This window comes from Schistocerca nitens, chromosome 2, assembly GCF_023898315.1.
Source record: "Schistocerca nitens isolate TAMUIC-IGC-003100 chromosome 2, iqSchNite1.1, whole genome shotgun sequence".
Taxonomy (NCBI): domain Eukaryota; kingdom Metazoa; phylum Arthropoda; class Insecta; order Orthoptera; family Acrididae; genus Schistocerca; species Schistocerca nitens.
Window position 1 is genome coordinate 322791024 of NC_064615.1, and position 18083 is coordinate 322809106.

The 18083-nt window shown below is 42.8% G+C and overlaps 1 protein-coding gene across 1 annotated transcript in view; it reads right to left on the reverse strand.

Annotated features, from left to right (window-relative positions):
• The window catches only part of LOC126236110 (low density lipoprotein receptor adapter protein 1-like), a 190545-nt gene extending 175521 nt beyond the window's left edge, over window positions 1–15024 (reverse strand). The window contains exon 1 of the mRNA XM_049945180.1: window positions 14898–15024. Coding sequence (XP_049801137.1) covers window positions 14898–14943 — 46 coding nt within the window. The 5' untranslated portion in view covers window positions 14944–15024. The remainder of the gene's footprint in view (window positions 1–14897) is intronic.
• Between the last annotated feature and the right edge of the window lie 3059 nt (window positions 15025–18083).

Sequence of the window (18083 nt, forward strand, 5' to 3'; positions counted from 1 at the left end):
ACCGACCTACCACCGTGTCATCATCATTTGGATGCGGTATAGAAGAGGATGAGGTCATCACGCTCTCCCAGTCGTCGGCTTTCTTGACACTGGAGCCACCACTTCTCAGTCAAGTATCTTCTCAGTTTGTCTCCTGAGACTGAGTGCACTCCACATCAGTCCTCCAACCTAGGAAAAATCTCAGGTAGTACCGGGAACCGAACCCGCATCCTCCGCATAGCCGCCAGACACATCGACCACTGATGTCCTTTTCTCCCTTATTTATATTGGTCCGTTTCGTCGTCTTTTTTTCGTCACTGTTGCTATACGGATGTTGCAAGACACATTTCAGGTTACATCGCTGAGAACTTCAGTCAGTTTTTTTACGAACGCTATTGGGAAAGTAAGAGATGATAGGTCGCGAAACAGAAACGATAGTGAAAATCAGATGAAGCTTTCTTTGCACAGATGTGTTAGGCAGTGTCTTAAGTATGCCCGTCCATCCCGTCACGTCACACTTTTCAGTTCTGAGCACACAGTGATCATGTAAAGGTACCTAGAACAACAGTCTCCCGAAAATTATGTGTGCCCGCCGCGAGGCTTCGCCTGATTTTACGCAACCTCACGTAACGTACTTGTCATGCATTCCCTTTTTAATGATAATTCTCGGCCGCACACTGCAGGGGTAATGAGAACACTCCTGCAGCGTTTCCTGCGGGAGGTGTTTGGTTTCCCACCATATAACCCGGATTTCGCCCCCTCTGGTGTTCATCTCTGCTCACATGAACCGCTAGCTAAGAAGATATTTTCGCACACGTAACGGAATGCAAACCAGCGTAGAGAAGTGACGGAAAACACAAGTGGCTGCCTTCGATGACGACGGTAGAGGAAAGTTGGTACAGCGCTGCGACACATGTCTAAGTCGGAACGGCGATTATAAAGTACCTAGCTGGAAGGTGTAGCAAACTGTTGCGAATAAAACATTTTCACTGTCTTTTCCATTTAGCGACCAATCGCACCTAGCTTTCAGAAAAGCATGGCCAGTCATAGAAGATGGCCAGTCACCTTGCCGAACACGCTGAGTTGTCGTGCCGTGTGCCAAGCCAGACTGCAAATACACATGAACACGATATAAATATGTGCAAGAAAGAAATTGTTCTTCTTCTTCTTTATTCTCTGCTTAGGCAGGTCGTCAAAAAGTCTCTTCCAATCTTCTCTTTTCTCTCACACTCAGCATTTTCTCCCGTTGTAGTCCTCTTCGATTCACATCATCCTTCACCTGCTCCCTCCATCTTGTTCGTGGTCTTCCAGTTGGTCTTCTTCCAGATTCTGTCCATTCTATTGCTCTTCTTGGTAGTCTTTCTTTTCGCACTGATATAGGGATTTGACGACCCCATCGGCCATTGATTAACCACTGCAATCAGCCTCCCGAATATCGGCGGGTAAACCATACATCTTCCTGACATGGGGAACTGTGTGTCAGGCACTGTAAATCTTGTGCACAGCAGTATATTAGCGCAAAGGTTCAGCCAGTGGTCATCGCCATCGCTTTCAACAACCGAACAAGCCTCGGATCAAAGAAATCGTTATCGAGATGAAATTATTTTACTCTTAATGAACTTTATACTGTGTTTTTTGTCTGCGACAGATAGAAACTGCGTGCAAAACAGCGGCTCTATCTGGAAGGCAGCGTTTGTTTGATACAAAAGGGGTGCACCCGTCAGAGCTAATGATATAAGCAACAAATGAAGTTTATGGAAAAGATGGCTAAGCAACACAAAGGAAATCCACCAGGTATAATCATACGCTATACATTAGCGAGTAAAAGCACTGTAGATATAGACTATTTCAACCACTCACCAAGCGTCTTTTATAAATGAGAACCATACGTCTTGTGCAACAGACGTATCAGTTGTACGGTCGGTGACCAGTCTTTTGGTCCTGGCACATCACTGTTTTTACTCCACTGTAAACCACAAAGGAGCAAAGTTAGGGTCGACGGCGTGGAAATTAGAGACGGAGCACAAGCTCGAATAGAAGGAGGATGAGGAAGGTGCCATCCATGCATCAACTGTTTTGAACTTGCAGACACACCGGAAAACCTAAATCAGGATGACTGTAACTGCGTTTACACCTCGCTCTTACCGAATGCGACTAGTAACCAGTGAACCACTTCCCTCGCTACCCGCAGAACCGCCTATATGGCTATGGATGTTGTGGATCCAGGATCCGTAATGTCTACATTACAGATTAATGTTTAGAGTTCTGTGGCGTAGATTGTGTTTACTTAGCAATAACTTGGAGTACTGGTACCTACAGAGGAATACATACGTGAATCAGGAACCGTTTTTTCTTTTCAGAATGTGCATTTCACTCACTGTTGCACTCATAAACAACCATGGCATCTTTGAATATTTCGAGGAACATAGAGCGGACTTTCTTAATCATGAATGGGTTGCGAGCTCATCAAAATGGCGCATTTGTAGGATGTTTCGAACAGCTCTTTATAGCAAACGATACAATCCCCCTCTCCACACATAGATGCGGAAGATTCTATTGCACGCAGCATAGAGCTCAGGACCACTACCTACTTCTCTACACGAATTGAAAAAAAAAAAAAGTGTTTGTGTTAGTTGGTTCGGCCGTAATATACAGCTAACACCTCAGGTGATAAGTAGAAATGGACAGGAGAAGGGTTTTGTAGCGATTTTGATAGGGATAACTCGAATATGAGCCTGTTGCCTTATTAGACCAGCTCGTTTAGTTTGCCAAGCAAGGTATAAGCTTACGGAATACCTTCATTTACTTCTTTGTCAATTTTGCGAGCAAATAAAAACTGCGTTACAAGAGTTCCAGAACAGAGGTCAACGATATTTCCAGTTATTTCTGTAATGAAAATTAGTATCCTCTCAGCCTATATCAGTAAATGTATCTAGTGTCAAGCCTAACACACGAAATACGCAGTTGATAACAGTACAGATTTCAATTTACACCGTTAATCGATGCGCACTAGGGTACTCGTCTTATAGTGACTTTTCAACAAATCAATCTATTACGTAAGATAACAATGACGTCCTCGCAGCTTATCGTAGTTACTTCTAAAGTTTCGCAAACTGTTGTTTGTCGATCGCCCAAAATAAAGTCGCGAATCACAAAACATATTGCGTTATGTAGCTAGCAGGGACTTCGTTACACAGCTGTTGTGGCAAGACATCTGCGTAATGTTTTGACCAAGCCCTTATTTACATACGTCATTTGTTTTACTACTACTGATAGCGTTATAGTTGTCTGTAATTCTTGGTCACTGTCTTACAATAACACTCAGGGAATTTCATCGTGGAAAACATAGTACTGGATTTGTATCCAATTGTTTACGTATTACTTTTGAATACATTATGGGAGTGACAGTGATCAATGTATTACAAATATTTACTATAAAAACAGTCTTGATCAAGATTTATTTATTAAGGTGACCGGTTTCGACCACTACTGTGGTCATCTTCAGACAATTGAGTAGGAACCTCTTTCTGCTGGAGTATCACTACTCTAGTGGAAACCGGTCACCTTAATAAATAAGTCGTGATCAAGACTGTTTTTATAGTAAATATGTTCACGTATTGATCCACAAATCCATACCATTAGTTCATAGCAGTTTCCGCAATATGTAGAATAATTATAAAAACAAAAATACTGCAGAAAGACGAAACATCGACACGACATTTATGTTGTCACAGCCAGTCTTTTATTCGCCTCGCTAATGCTAATCTTGGTGATCCTCCCATTTCATATCGCTTCTTAGTATTACCCTTAAATACTTATTCGGTTTGGCTGGTAATTTTCCCTACGAGTAGCTCGGTTGCCTGTGGGAGTCCCAATAATACTTTACTATTAGTGCTGAGGGTTGATGTGTGTTGGTCATAAGAATATACCAATGTAGATATTTTTGCTTTACTTCTGCATCCCTGTCATGACTTAGAGGATCGCTGTCTTCGGCTGGCAGAAAAGTACAGCTTGGGTAAATACACAAATGCGGTGAACTTTCAAGAGCCTACTGCTAAATGCCGTGAACTTTCAAGAGCCTACTCCTCAACTTGAGGAGGCTGCATCTGAGACGAGATTGAAGAACGATGGCGGAAATATTTGGGTTCAACACACCGTGACGACGAGGTTATTTCGGACGAGGAGTACCATTTTAGAGACTGAAAACAGCTACATGTGTTATGTCCGTGTTATCACGCAGAGTCTCTCACAAGGGAAGCATACACTTAACGGCTCACCGATTTTGCCCATTTTTCGGACTACTGTAGAACGTACTTAGATGTGACAGATGATGCTCTTGTTGAATGCGATTCTCAAACGTTTTCAAGGTATTGACGTTGAAAATTATACGAGTCTGTTGAATAGCATAAGAGAAGTCTACACGTTGTGCTATCGAATCACGTACATCTACATCTACGTGATTACTCTGCTATTCACAATAAAGTGTCTGGCAGAGGGTTCAATGAACCACCTTCATGCTGTCTCTCTACCGTTCCACTCTCGAAAGGCACGCGGGAAAAACGAGCACTTAAATTTTTCCGTGCTAGCTCTGATTTCTCTTATTTTATCGCGATGATCATTTCTCCTTATGTAGGTGGGTGCCAACAGAATGTTTTCGCAATCGGAGGAGAAAACTGGTGATTGAAATTTGATGAGAAGATCCCGTCGCAACGAAAAACGCTTTTGTTTTAATGATTGCCACTCCAATTCACGTACCATGTCTGTGACACTATCTCCCCTATTTCGCGATAATACAAAACGAGCTGCCCTTCTTTGTACTTTTTCGATGTCATCCGTCAGTCCCACCTGATGCGGATCCCACACCGCACAGCAGTACTCTAGAATAGGGCGGACAAGCGTAGTGTAAGCAGTCTCTTCAGTAGACCGTTGCACCTTCTAAGTGTTCTGTCAATGAATCGCAGTCTTTGGTTTGCTCTACGCACAATATTATCTATGTGATCGTTCCAAATTAAGGTTTTTTGTAATTGTAATCCCTAAGTATTTAGTTGAATTTTTAGCCTTCAGATTTGTGTGACTTATCGCGTAATCGAAATTTAGGTGATTTCTTTTAGTACTCATGTGAATAACCTCACACTTTTCTTTATTCAGGGTCAATTGCCACTTTTCGCACCATACAGATATCTTATCTAAATCATTTTGTAAGTCGTTATGATCATCTGACGACTTTACAAGACGGTAAATGAGAGCATCATCTGCAAACAATCTAAAACGGCTGCTCAGTTTCCTATGTCGTTAATATACATCAGGAACAATAGAGGGCCTATAACACTTCCTTGGGGAACGCCGGATGTTACTTCTGTTTTACTCGATGACTTTCCGTCTATTTTAACCCTCCTTATCCTTCATAAACATTTGTATGGCTAGAACGAATCATGTTTCTTCGGAAAATAACAACAACAACAACAATAATAATAATAATAATCTGTGTGGTACATTGGTGACGAAGTATAATCGAGTTGCAATAAGGTATCGTGATGAAAAAACATTTATCTATCGATACTATCTCCAAGGTATCGTACTGAAGACATACTGGGCTATAGCTGCCTTGAATAATGAACTGTGTATTGTCGCGATAAGCGCATTATTGTACCGGTAAGTAAATAGTTCGTTTCATCACGTTTACTTATTACCTCCATTATATTTCACATCGTATATACCACAACGATTATCGTTCAGTTACTGTACTTATCGAACATGATTCGTTGTTGCAATATAGGTGTTTAGTAGAAGAGTAGGACAAAAAAATTACGTGACTTGAAGGCAGTAGCCCCCTTAGCTATCTGCGGGCGGAGCCGCTCCATGGCAGGCGCACTCGTATGGTGTTTAACAGGCTCGTAGAACTTCCACCCCGTATCGTGCTAGAACAGCGTTGGGTACTCTTATGTATGTACTACAGTCGTGCTGTCAGCCGCTGGGTGTGAGCGTCCCTTGTCAGCCGCTGCCTAGCAATTGCCCAGATGTGCGCGCACAGCGAGCAGGTTGCCGGGTGGCTGCAGAACCGCCCCGACCTCGCGCTCCTTCCCGCAGCTGTTCTCGCCTTTGTGTAGGCAACCCGGCTGACTCACCCGGAGCCGGCAACGCTTGCACATCAAACTTCCCAACACAGGCATTACGCCAACATTGTCTGTCAGACGTACATTAACTGTCGCGTTCTGGAATCTTACTCAACTACTCCGTATTATCAGGACGACGCAAGCCTAATCAGCGAAATGGAAAAGGAATCGACAGAGAACGACAGAGTTTAACAATCCGTTGAAAACAGATTGCTTGGATGAGGAGCAAAATCTCGTATTTGAAAATTGTCCAGGAGAAATGATTTTAAGTTACATTTATAACTTGTTTCATTACCTGTCAGATATTTTGTTTTATTGGGAAATTATCCGAGATTTTTGTTGGTACATACTGAAATCCTTTCTGCGGCACTGATAGCTTTAATAATGGGTAATAATTTTTCCCTCTAGTGTTGCAGGCACGGATATCTCTATTCATCTCAAATTGCGATGGATTATTTATAATGAATTTCATTAGTGAATGTATGTGTTATGATGGCAGAGTTAAAATGTCTAGCTTCTTGGAGATTATCCTCTGCAAAAGGTATCAATTTACCCTGTTGAATGTGTAGTGGAAGGTCATTCACATATGTAAGGAATAGGAGTGGACCCAACATTGAAACCTGTGGAACTCCTTTTTTGATTTCTCTCCATTCACTGAAATTTTCTACTCTTTCGTGATTGTTTGAATTATTCGGCACAATCTTTTGCGTTCTGTTTGTTAAGTATGAGCAAGCAAACTGTGCGTGAGGCCACCAATGCCATAAAACTTGTGTTTTTCTAAGAGAGTGGAAGACCATAGAATGATCGAAACTGGCGAAAGGGCTAAATATTGTGTGTGACATTCAATAATTTTTGAGTATAACTTATTTGCGTTTACCAGTCTCGTACTCGTTTGCCCATCTTCATTTGAAGTCTAAATGTGGTTGGAATACGACAGTTTGGTTGTGAGCTGGTGAAGTAACGAATGTGAAAGGAAGAAACTACGTGAACTGTCTTGGGATCCGCAGAAAAGTCAACACATTCCATCACTGCACAAGCGTCACTCCGTACAACTATCACAAACTCGTTCGCGCGAGTTTGAGAGTGTTTCAGAAGGAGGTCTCACCTCCTCTACTGTCTACAGAAAGGTCTCTATCACTGGGCTTAATGACCCATATCGCACAAACTTATTTGTTTCCGGACATGTGTTCATAGTTTTTTTTAACCGATCTCACCTCCAGTAAGGGCATAGGACGTTTTTAAACACGCTCCACAGAATTAAAAATGTGTGTAATTAATTAGTGAGTAACAAGGGAATGACATTGTTTCATTATTTTTCTGAAAATGAACGTATCCGGAAATCGTCGCCTCTCATCTACTATTATCATCACTTCAGAAGACTCATAAGGGACCGAACAACAACGGCACACAGCCGAATTCAGGTGCTACCTACGCGCACGCAGAACGGATTCGCGGCGCAGTGGAAGCTCAACATTCAGAATACACGTCAGGGTGGGGGAAAGTTCAAGTACGGCGTGGGCGCCAGTCGCAGGTCAGAAGCTCAGCCTCTCCGTACACCATTGTTATCAAGAACGGGCGGATGATCTTCATTCTCACAAAGACGCAAGCAACTGTAGCTAGTCATGAAATGACAAACGCTGCCTCCACTTGTTTATTGCAGCTATTCGGCTCATTGTCCTTAGACATCACGTCCAATTAGGCTGCGGGAGACAAGAAAACACTCACGACCCCACTAGCGATCGTACGGTTTCTAAGTTCCAGTGTCATTTCCGCCCTTTCTGTTTCAATCGCGGATAGCGCTTGTGGAGTAGGACCATCCGTACGTGGGTGTACGAATTTCTCTACATTCCCCGTCAAGGTCATAGCGCGATATGCGTATTTTTATTTAATCGTGTCAGAGGCTAAAAATGACTCTGAGCACTATGCGACTTAACTTCTGAGGCCATCAGTCGCCTAGAACTTAGAATTAAACCTAACTAACCTAAGGACATCACACACATCCATGCCCGAGGCAGGATTCGAACCTGCGACCGTAGCGGTCGCTCAGCTCCAGACTGTAGCGCCTAGAACCGCACGGCCACTCCGGCCGGCGCGTGTCAGAGGCATCCGACATCGTATACACGATGATTCCGTGATGGGTTTACAAACTGATGGAGAATGATAAATATAGCACTTTGACGTAAGAGACGAAGTCCGGAAACGACTGAGTCGAAAGTTATAAGCGAAAATAGTTCTGATACCTCTGACAGTGGAGTACATGTGCCGATACTGTTGTTGGTAAGACTGTACGGAGGGCACGTTTCAGGGGTGGTACTAGCGACCAAAACAATATAAAAAGCCCAATAAATCTGGGCTCTAAAATGCATACGTTAAGAGTTATGAGAATTTGTTCATCTTCCATAACGTGAAACACATCTCTTCTACTGAACAAGTGCACATAGCGCTTAAGATATACATTTTAGTGTCCATATTTACTGGGGTTTTTTCTTGTTTTGGTCCATGCCATGTCCTCCAAAAATATGAAACCAAAGAGCTTGCACAAGAAGAGATGTGTTTCACAGTATCCAAGATAAACAAGTGGCCATAGCTCGTAAGGTATGCAGTTTAGAGCCCATGTTTACTGGACTTTTATTCTTGTTTTGGTCCCTAGTACCACCTCTGACAATTGCCTGCCCTATAATCTTACCAACAATAGTACTGGCACATGCTTCCACGGTCAGAGGTATCTCAACGATTTTCGTTTATAAGTTCCGACCCGGTTTCTTACCCTCAAGTTGATACATTTGCGCTTCTCCATAATCCCTGAAATTTTGTAACATCATAACGAAATCTCCCTGTATAATACAAACAATGTATGGTAGTTGTAAAGCTACGAGGGCTGGAACTTTACTAGTGGCAAATATTCATTTTCAACTAATTAAAAATAGGTACATGTTTCAAAGTTTTATTGTGTATAACCCGTTGCCAACGATGTGTTGATAGTTCGGCTGGAGTGTTCTATTGTCTGACGAATCTCTGTTACAGTTCTGAAGTGAGTGCCACGAAGTGCTTCCTTCAATTTAGGAATAAAGTTGAAGTCACGAGGGCTCAAGTCCGGGGAATATAGTGGGTGGCAAAGCTCTTCCCAGCCTAATCGATCGACCAAATCAGTCAGAACTTGCGCCAAATGCGCCCGACCATTGTTCAGCCGAACGATCTACATCTGCATACACACTCCGGAAGCCCCGCATGGTGCGTGACGGTGTGTACCCTGTACCATTACTAGTCATTTCTTTTCTGTTCGACTATCAAATAGAACGAGTGAAAAGCAACTATCAGTATGAACCTTATTTCTCTATCTTACGATGGTTGGATCTTTAATAGTGGCAACTATTTATTTAGAGCTCGTACAAAATAGATGCGTGTTTCAGAATTTTACTGACCTTCAAAGTAGTCACCAGCACTGTATATAACCCGTTGCCAGTGATGTGGAAATCGTAGGATACTCTTAGCAGTGCCAATTGTGTTGACAGTTAGAGCGGCGCGGTGTATTGCCCGACGAATTTGTAGCAGTTTTGAAGCGAATGCCGTGAAGTGTTTTCTTCGGTTTAGAAATCGAGTTGAACTCTTGAGGGCTTAAGTCAGGGGAGTGCAGTAGGTGGTACAGCACTTAGCAGCCCCATCAATCAAACAAATCAGTAACAGCTTGCACTGTACGTGCTTGAGTATTGTCCTGCAAAATGATGCTCAGGTCCTGCAGAAAGTGTCATCATTTCTGTCTCTATATTGTTCATTTTTGGAACAAAACCTACGACCAGCTTAGAGGTACGTTAAACGCTGAGTAAACAAATCCTTGATAAATCACGCAAGTGTTCCCCGAATCTCCATTTCCTCCGGTAAGCCGTGCAGTTATATTCTTTATTCGTTGCGCGATTGGCCAGTTACGTCACAAAGACATTTTAGAGCATTTACATATAATCACTACGCTAGGTGTCGTACGTGGTGTGGCGTACAATCGGAAAGTCGTTCCATATGTGAAGCCATAACCTGAAATAATCCATCTATATTATAATTTAAGGACGAAAACATCGTCCTAGAATCACGTAACCACGTCATATCATGCGTGAACCACAATACTTTCACATTCAGATGTATGTGGAAGTATTCTGCTTCACACATGACATTACGTGGTTACATGGCATTAGGACCGTTTTCTAGAATTGTTTTAGGAAATGTATATAAAACCTAAATCTTTTTGGGTTAATGAATATGTGTTAGTTTCGTATTTTGGTACTGTGCATCCTTGGTTGGGAGCTGAGAAAGGAGGGGCGCACAAAATTTATTTTTATTTAAACCAAGAAAGCCGATAACTCAGACTTATCTGGGCCAGTAATTCGAGACGAGGTTGCGGCGCAAGGCCACCGGCCTTGCTCATTTGAATGAATTAAAACCGTGGTTTAAAGAAGGAAGACCTCAACCGTCTCGTGAAATGTTGCTACAGAGATTCAAATCATGGCTCCCGGAAACACAAACGAGGAAAACACTTCGGTGCTATCTGTAACCTCGCTGTAAGACGCGCCGGAGTAAACAAAGTTACGCATACGAAATTTTGTTTACGGAAGAAGTACGAGACTGATAATATAGCTGGTATAAGAAATAAACTCAGCCACGAATTGAACTGAAACTTGAAATATTTGATAAACACGAATGTATTTTCGATGCATGTACTACTTTACTCATGAATGAGAAACATTTGTTTTCTCGAGTATACGGACGTCGATGTCTTCGTGTGGCAAACGAAATACATGGCAGATCAGCTTAGAAGGTCGAGAAGCAGCCTACTCTCCCGAAAGAAAATTTCTCAATGATTTGAAAATATTGTTCCTTTTCCACTGTGTATGTTTCTGGACAAAGATTAGACACCTATCTGCAGAGAGCAGTTTTCTCGTTTTTTCGGTAAAATGTTCAAACTATTTACACAGTTTCAATGGTATGTATATCATTCATTAATACAGAGTGTTCGGTAATTCCCATTACAGTCTTCTAGGACTTATAGAGGGGACTGAGTACATAATATTTTGAGTAGGAACCCAACTCCGGAAATGTACCGTTTCCATTTTACGACAATTTCAGTTCACATGTTTAGCTCATTCACTTTTTCTTGAGGAACTGAATTAGGCGTGACGCAGTCCAGTTATTAGGTAACAATTAGAAATGAAAGATAACGAAACATCTATTTATCACTTAAGCACATTTGTTTGTATTAACAATTAAACATTACGTGGTTACATTATTTCCAAACAAACAATAATCCAGCAACTGTACGTACAGAACAGTACTGCTGCATTACAAGAGCGGGTCGATGTGGCGACCGCCGACGTTACAGACATTGCACATACGAAGCACATTCTGATACACATTCTCCATCTCACCCGGTGTCTCTTCAGTTTCTACTGCGGCGGCCACAATTCGTACCGGCAGACGTTCCTCTGTCTCTATAGGAGTCTCGTAAATTAAACTTTGCATTTGACCATACAAGGAGTAGTCCATAGGGTTAAATTCGGCGACTGCAGCGGCCACGTGGTTGGATCACCTCGGCCTATCCATCTTTGACCATATCGTCTGTTGAGATGTCTCCGAACCGCAAGTGCGAAGTGAGGCGGTGCACCATCACGCCGAAACCACGTTTCCTGACGAACGTTCAGTGCCACAACTTTCAACAACGGGTCCAATAACGTTTTGTAGGAAGATCAAGTACGCAGAACTATTTACCTTGAGTGGAAGGGGCTATGGCCCAATCACATGACCATCCACAATATTTGCCAAAAAGTTAAAATCAAACTGGCGCTGAAATTTCTGAAGATGTGTGGCATGAGGGTTTTCGTCTTTCCATACATCGCTGTTTCACAACTCTGAGACTCTTCTCTTTCCCTCAGCAGACGTGAAAGTGTTACACATCTGAATTGAAACCATCGTAGAACGGAAACAGTACGTTTGCGGACATAGGTTCCTATTCAAAATATTATGTACTCATTCCCCTCTACAAGTCTTAAAAGTTTGTAACGGGAATTTCCGAACACCCTGTATACTGCAGGCTAGGTTTCGCTTTCGGAAGACGTTCTATATGTGTGCTGATAGATAACCTCCACATAAGAACAAATATCATAGAGGAGCAATGAAAACGAAATGGAAAATCTATCAAGACGTGAAAATTACATAAAATATGGATAATCCAAAACCAGTAACTGTAAACATAAAAATGAAACACAATTTGATGCAGGCCAAGCTGTTCCTATTATTTCTCTCCGATCCTTTGTAAGGATTTCACCAATGTATTCATAGTTTTTCATAAAGGATGTTTACACAGCGAACAGGGTTTATTTCGGTGGGTGTAGCAGTTTGCGTCAGAACTCTGCCGAGATATTTAGAGCAGAGCTGCATGTAATGGCAATACTTGGTTGTTTCACAAATTCTCCGCATAATGTTTCTGTCACGTATATGTTGGCAGCCGTTAAAATATGCCTGAACATGCAGTCTGTTGATACGTGCAAGTACGTTGCAGCATATGAAGTTACATTACATGAGTGAACTCTAGTGGATACTAGTGAAATAACACGAGTCAAATTATTTGTGGCTTCGCGTATTTATGACGTATATGTCACTGCACTTTCTTTTTTTCTCTTTTTGTGCCACCTGAGGTTAAGTATGAACATTTAAGCTTTTGAAGTCATTATTCATTGTTCTACTAGATAACTCAAACTGTAATTAGTGTCACATACTCAGGAGCAAATTTACTAAAGTGTAATGTCTAATGTAAGTATGGCATATTATGGAGGAAGTTCAGTTAGTCTCGTTTAAATAACCAATACTTATTCTTGGTATCAAAGTCGATTTGTTTTGTTGTTAGTGTCCACTGTGTGCTCTTGTTACTGTGAAGAGAAATGGAAAAAAAATGTGTGGCAGGCACATTGTCCGTGTAGCTCACAATTACATACATTATTAAGAGGATTTATCACAAAAACCATGTAACAATCATGTAAAATCAGCACTCACCATGTGAAAGCGATAGTGCTGAAGTGCGGAATGTCTCGAAGATATTTAGAAGTTGTAGCAGCTAAGTTTTAAGTGCAGTTTCTAACCAGCTATCTCTCGGCAGCAAGCTCATAAGACCTGACAAGGATTAGGAAACAAAGACACATTTCTCCCTAAAGTTAGAAGTTGCTGTAAGTATCTAGTAAGTGACCACCCAACCACGTAAGAGTATCCCTACATCGTAGTTTCGCGAAAAACTCTAATTTTAAAACCTCATAACGACAAATGGGCAAATTTTTGTTGGACGTTCATGACCTGCAGAATTCAAGAGATGCACACTTGAACCGGTATTTGCCGCACGTGACTGGAGCGACTGCTACAGCTGCATGTATTTACAGAAATTATTTACTACCTCGTTCGGTACTCAACGGCTGCTTTGAAATCTGTAATGAAGGCGTTTAAAGGGAACTAATGTAATTTTCCGTCTTGATCCCTTTTTTATTCTTTAAAAACCAAGTACTTTTTACGCGTTTTGGCTTACGCCATCGACAGAATCTGTCACGCAACAAAGCAGTAAATTAGATGTAGTTGTTTTACTTCTCATGATGTTGCTTTTCGGCCTTTAAAAAAAATGTAACCTCTTTTTAAGCCTGACAAAGTGTAATGTCGTCACGTGGGACGAAATCATTATACGAGACTGTAATGATTATGTGAATAGTTAAATTAGTTGACCACTTTTTTATTTTTTTGAACTAAACAAATTGTTGTACTCGTATTTCTATGTCTACATGACTACTCTGCAATTCACTCTGAAGTGCCTGGGAGAGGTTGTTAGAACTACTTTCAGACTATTTCTTCACCGTTCCACTCTCTGACAGCGCATGGGAAAAATCAACGCTTAAATCTTTCAGTTCGGGCTCTGATTTCTCTTACTTTATTACGATGATCAGTTCTCGCTACGTAGGTTGGCGACGATAAAGTATTTTCACATTCAGATCAGAAAGTTGGTCACTGAAATATCGAGAAAAACACACCGCGACGAAAAACACTTTTGTTTTAATGATTACCACCCTAAGTCGCTTATCCTATTCGTGATGCTCTCTCCCCTTTTTTAGCGACAATACAAAAAGAGCTGCCCTTCTTTGGACTTTATCGACGTCGTCCATCAGTCCTCTCTGGTAAGGATCCCACACTGCACAACAATACTCTAGCTTTAACTTTAGGCGTTTCGACGTAAGACATCTTCGAGAACATTTAGAACTGTCGTTGATCTGACGCTATCAGCGTAAGTAAATAAATATTTTAAAAAAGGATGACACGATTGCCGGAAGCTGCAACACGGATTTATTCACCAACTAGTTTCCATAACTTTACCATAGTCTCGTCAGCGTAATTGAGTCATACTGGATAACTATGAAGAGCCATCGTGACTCTGAGCCATAAATCACTAAATACATGACTGACATAAGCTTCGAAATTTGTGAAGTTTAGAATTTACTTAGAAGCTGTGGCGCAACATTTCCCCAAAATACTCGCATATCCATAAATAGACTTAAATGGCTGCTGGAGTAAGACAGAAGCTGTCGGTAACGGAAACGCGCCTTCCTTTCGATTACACATCGGTGTTCCCAAATGAACATTCAGTCGCCTGCAGCCTTAAAACTAGCGCCTTCGCTATGCTCGAGCAGTTGCAGAAGTTGGCAGAGTGCTCGGTGTGGCCGCTTGTGCGGAACGGAGGGCACGCACGCAGATGCAGGCCGCGGGACGTTTGGCAGCCGGCCAGCGAGTACTCACTCTCGTGCTTGGAGTTCCCTTTCCAGAAGGCCTTGAGGAAGGACATTGTCGCGGCGGCTGTCGGCGCTGACTGCTGCGTCGTGTGCTGTCCCGTGCTGTGCAGTGACGCCCTCGCAGTCCCACCGCCAGCCTGAAACTGACGGGCGCCCGGCGGAGCCCGCGCCAGTCACCGCCGCCCCCACCACCGCACCCAGCCGACGGCCGCCAGGGTGGGGGGAGGGGACGCCGAGGCCGGCCGACAAAGGCTCGGCAGCTGGACGCTACGCGAGGTGCAGGCCAAACAAGCGGGACGCGCGGTGGACCCTAGATGGACTGCAGCGGGCTGTCAAGACCGCCGTAGCTCGCCAAAACAAAGGCAGCGCGATGCCCTTCTGGGTACCATTCCCACACAGCGACAGTCCTGACGCCTGTAGGAAGGGCGTTCGACGCTGCGCCACATCGTCGGGCACATCTACACGGGCATACAACTATCACCGTCATACCATAGCAAAAGATCTAGCCGAGAACACGAGAAAGTTCTGAGCCTACGTAAAATCGCTGAGTGGGTCTAACGCTTATTTCCAGACGCTTCGTTGACCAGTGTGGTGTGGCAGTGGAAGTTAGTAAAAGGAAAGCCGAACTTTTAAATTTCGCCTTTAAGAAATCGTTCACGCAGGAGAATTGTAGAAACGTACCGTCGTTGGGCCATCGTACCGACTCCCGTATGGAGGACATAGTAATGCGCATCTCTGGTGTCAAGAAACACCTGAGAGACTTGAAATCAAATAAATCGACAGGTCCGGATGGAATCCCATTTCGGTTTTACAAAGAATACTCTACAGCATTGGCCATTTACTTGCATTTACCCCGAATCTCTCGTCCAGCGCAAAGTTTCAAGCGACTGGAAACAATCGCAGGCGACTCCCGTATATAAGAAAGGTAAAACAACGGACTCGCAAAATTACAGATCAATATCCTTGACATCAGTTTCCTGCAGAATTCTTGAAAATATTCTCAGTTCGAATACTGTAAATTTCTTTGTGAAAGAAATGCTTATGTCCACGAATCAACGCGGTTTTAGACAGCATCGCTCGTGCGAAACTCAGCTTATCCTTTTCCCACACAAGCCGGCCGAAGTGGCCGTGCGGTTAAAGGCGCTGCAGTCTGGAACCGCAAGACCGCTACGGTCGCAGGTTCGCATCCTGCCTCGGGCATGGATGTTTGTGATGTCCTTACGTTAGTTAGGTTTAACTAGTTCTAAGTTCTAGGGGACTAATGACCTCAGCAGTTGAGTTCCATAGTGCTCAGAGCCATTTGAACCTTTTCCCACATGATGAACTACGGATGAAGGACAGACGACAGATTTCATATTCCTATGTTCCCGAAAGCACTGAAAGACCTGAGTCGAAACAAGGCCCCGGGAGTAGACAACATTCCATTAGAGCTACTGACAGCCTTGGGAGAGCCAGGCCTAACAAAACTCTAGCATCTAGTGAGCAAGATGTATGAGACAGGCGAAATACCCTCAGACTTCAAGAAGAATATAATAATTCCAATCCCAAAGAAAGCAGGTGATGGCAGATGTGAAAATTACCGAACTATCAGTTGAATAAGCCACGGCTGCAAAATACTTACACCACTTCTTTACAGACGAATGGAAAAACTAGTAGAAGCCGACCTCAGGGAAGATCAGTTTGGATTCTGCAGAAATGTTGGAACACGTGAGGCAATACAGACCCTACGACTTATCTTAGAAAGTAGATCCAGGAAAGGCAAACCTACGTGTCTAGCATTTGTAGACTTAGAGAAAGCTTTTGACAATGTTAACTGGAATACTCTCTTTCAAATTCTGAAGGTGGCAGGGGTAAAATACAGGGAGCGAAAGGCTATTTACAATTTGTACAGGAACCAGATGGCAGTTATATGAGTCGAGGGGCATGAAAGGGAAGCAGTGGTTGGGAAGGGAGTGAGACAGGGTTGTAGCCTCCCCCCGATGTTATTGAATCTGTTTATTGAGCAAGCAGTAAAGGAAACAAAAGAAAAATTCGGAGTAAGAACTAAAATCCATGGAGAAGAAATAAAAACTTTGAGGTTCGCCGATGACATTGTAATTCTGTCAGAGACAGCAAAGGATGTGGAAGACCAGTTGACAGTGTCTTGAAAGGAGGATATTTGATGAACATCAACAAAAGCAAATCTAGGGTAATGGAATGTAGTCGAATTAAGTCGAGTGATGCTGAGAGAATTAGATTAGGAAATGACACACTTAAAGTACTAGATGAGTTTTGCTATTTGGGGAGCAAAATAACTGATGATGGTTTAACATCGAGTATAGATTTAAGTGTCAGGGAGTCGTTTCTGAAAGTATTTGTATGGAGTGTAGCCTTGTATGGAAGTGAAACGTGGACGATAAATAGTTTGGACAAGAAGAGAATAGAAGCTTTCGAAATGTGGTGCTACAGAAGAATGCTGAAGATTAGATTGGTAGATCACATGACTAATGAGGAGGTATTGAATAGAATTGGAGAGACGAGAAATTTGTGGCACAACTTGACTAGAAGTAGGGATCGGTTCGTAGGGCATATTCTGAGGCATCAAGGGATTACCAATTTAGTATTGGAGGGCAGCGGTGAGGGTAAAAATCGTAGAGGGAGAGCGAGAGATGAACACACTAAACAGATTCAGAAGGATGTAGGTTGCAGTAGGTACTGGGAGATGAAGAAGCTTGCACAGGATAGAGCAGCATGGAGAGCTGCATCAAACCAGTCTCAGGACTGAAGACCACAACAACAACATAAAGCGTTTCATCTGTGCCCGAATGCAGATAGTTAGAGCATTTATGAACTTACGGAATATGTTCCCAGATATGTGAATGTCTCGAAGACTCAGTACTCAGTACGTTGCTTCGACGGCGAGTGTTCATGAGAGACAGGGGTATCTCCAGGAGTACCCCAGGGAAAGGTGATAGAATCGTTCTTATTCTCTGTATACATCAGTATCTGACCGACAGGGTGAGCAGTAATCTGCGGCTGTTTGTTGGTGATGCTGCGGTGTACGTCAAGGTGTCGTGGTTCAGTGTCTGTAGGAGGCTACAAGATTACTTACAAGATAACCCTTGAGTGCGAGGTCGCAAAAGGCCAATGCTGTTTACGGCATTCGACGCCCCCACATATTGTCTACCATGCAACCACAATGGCTGGTAATGGC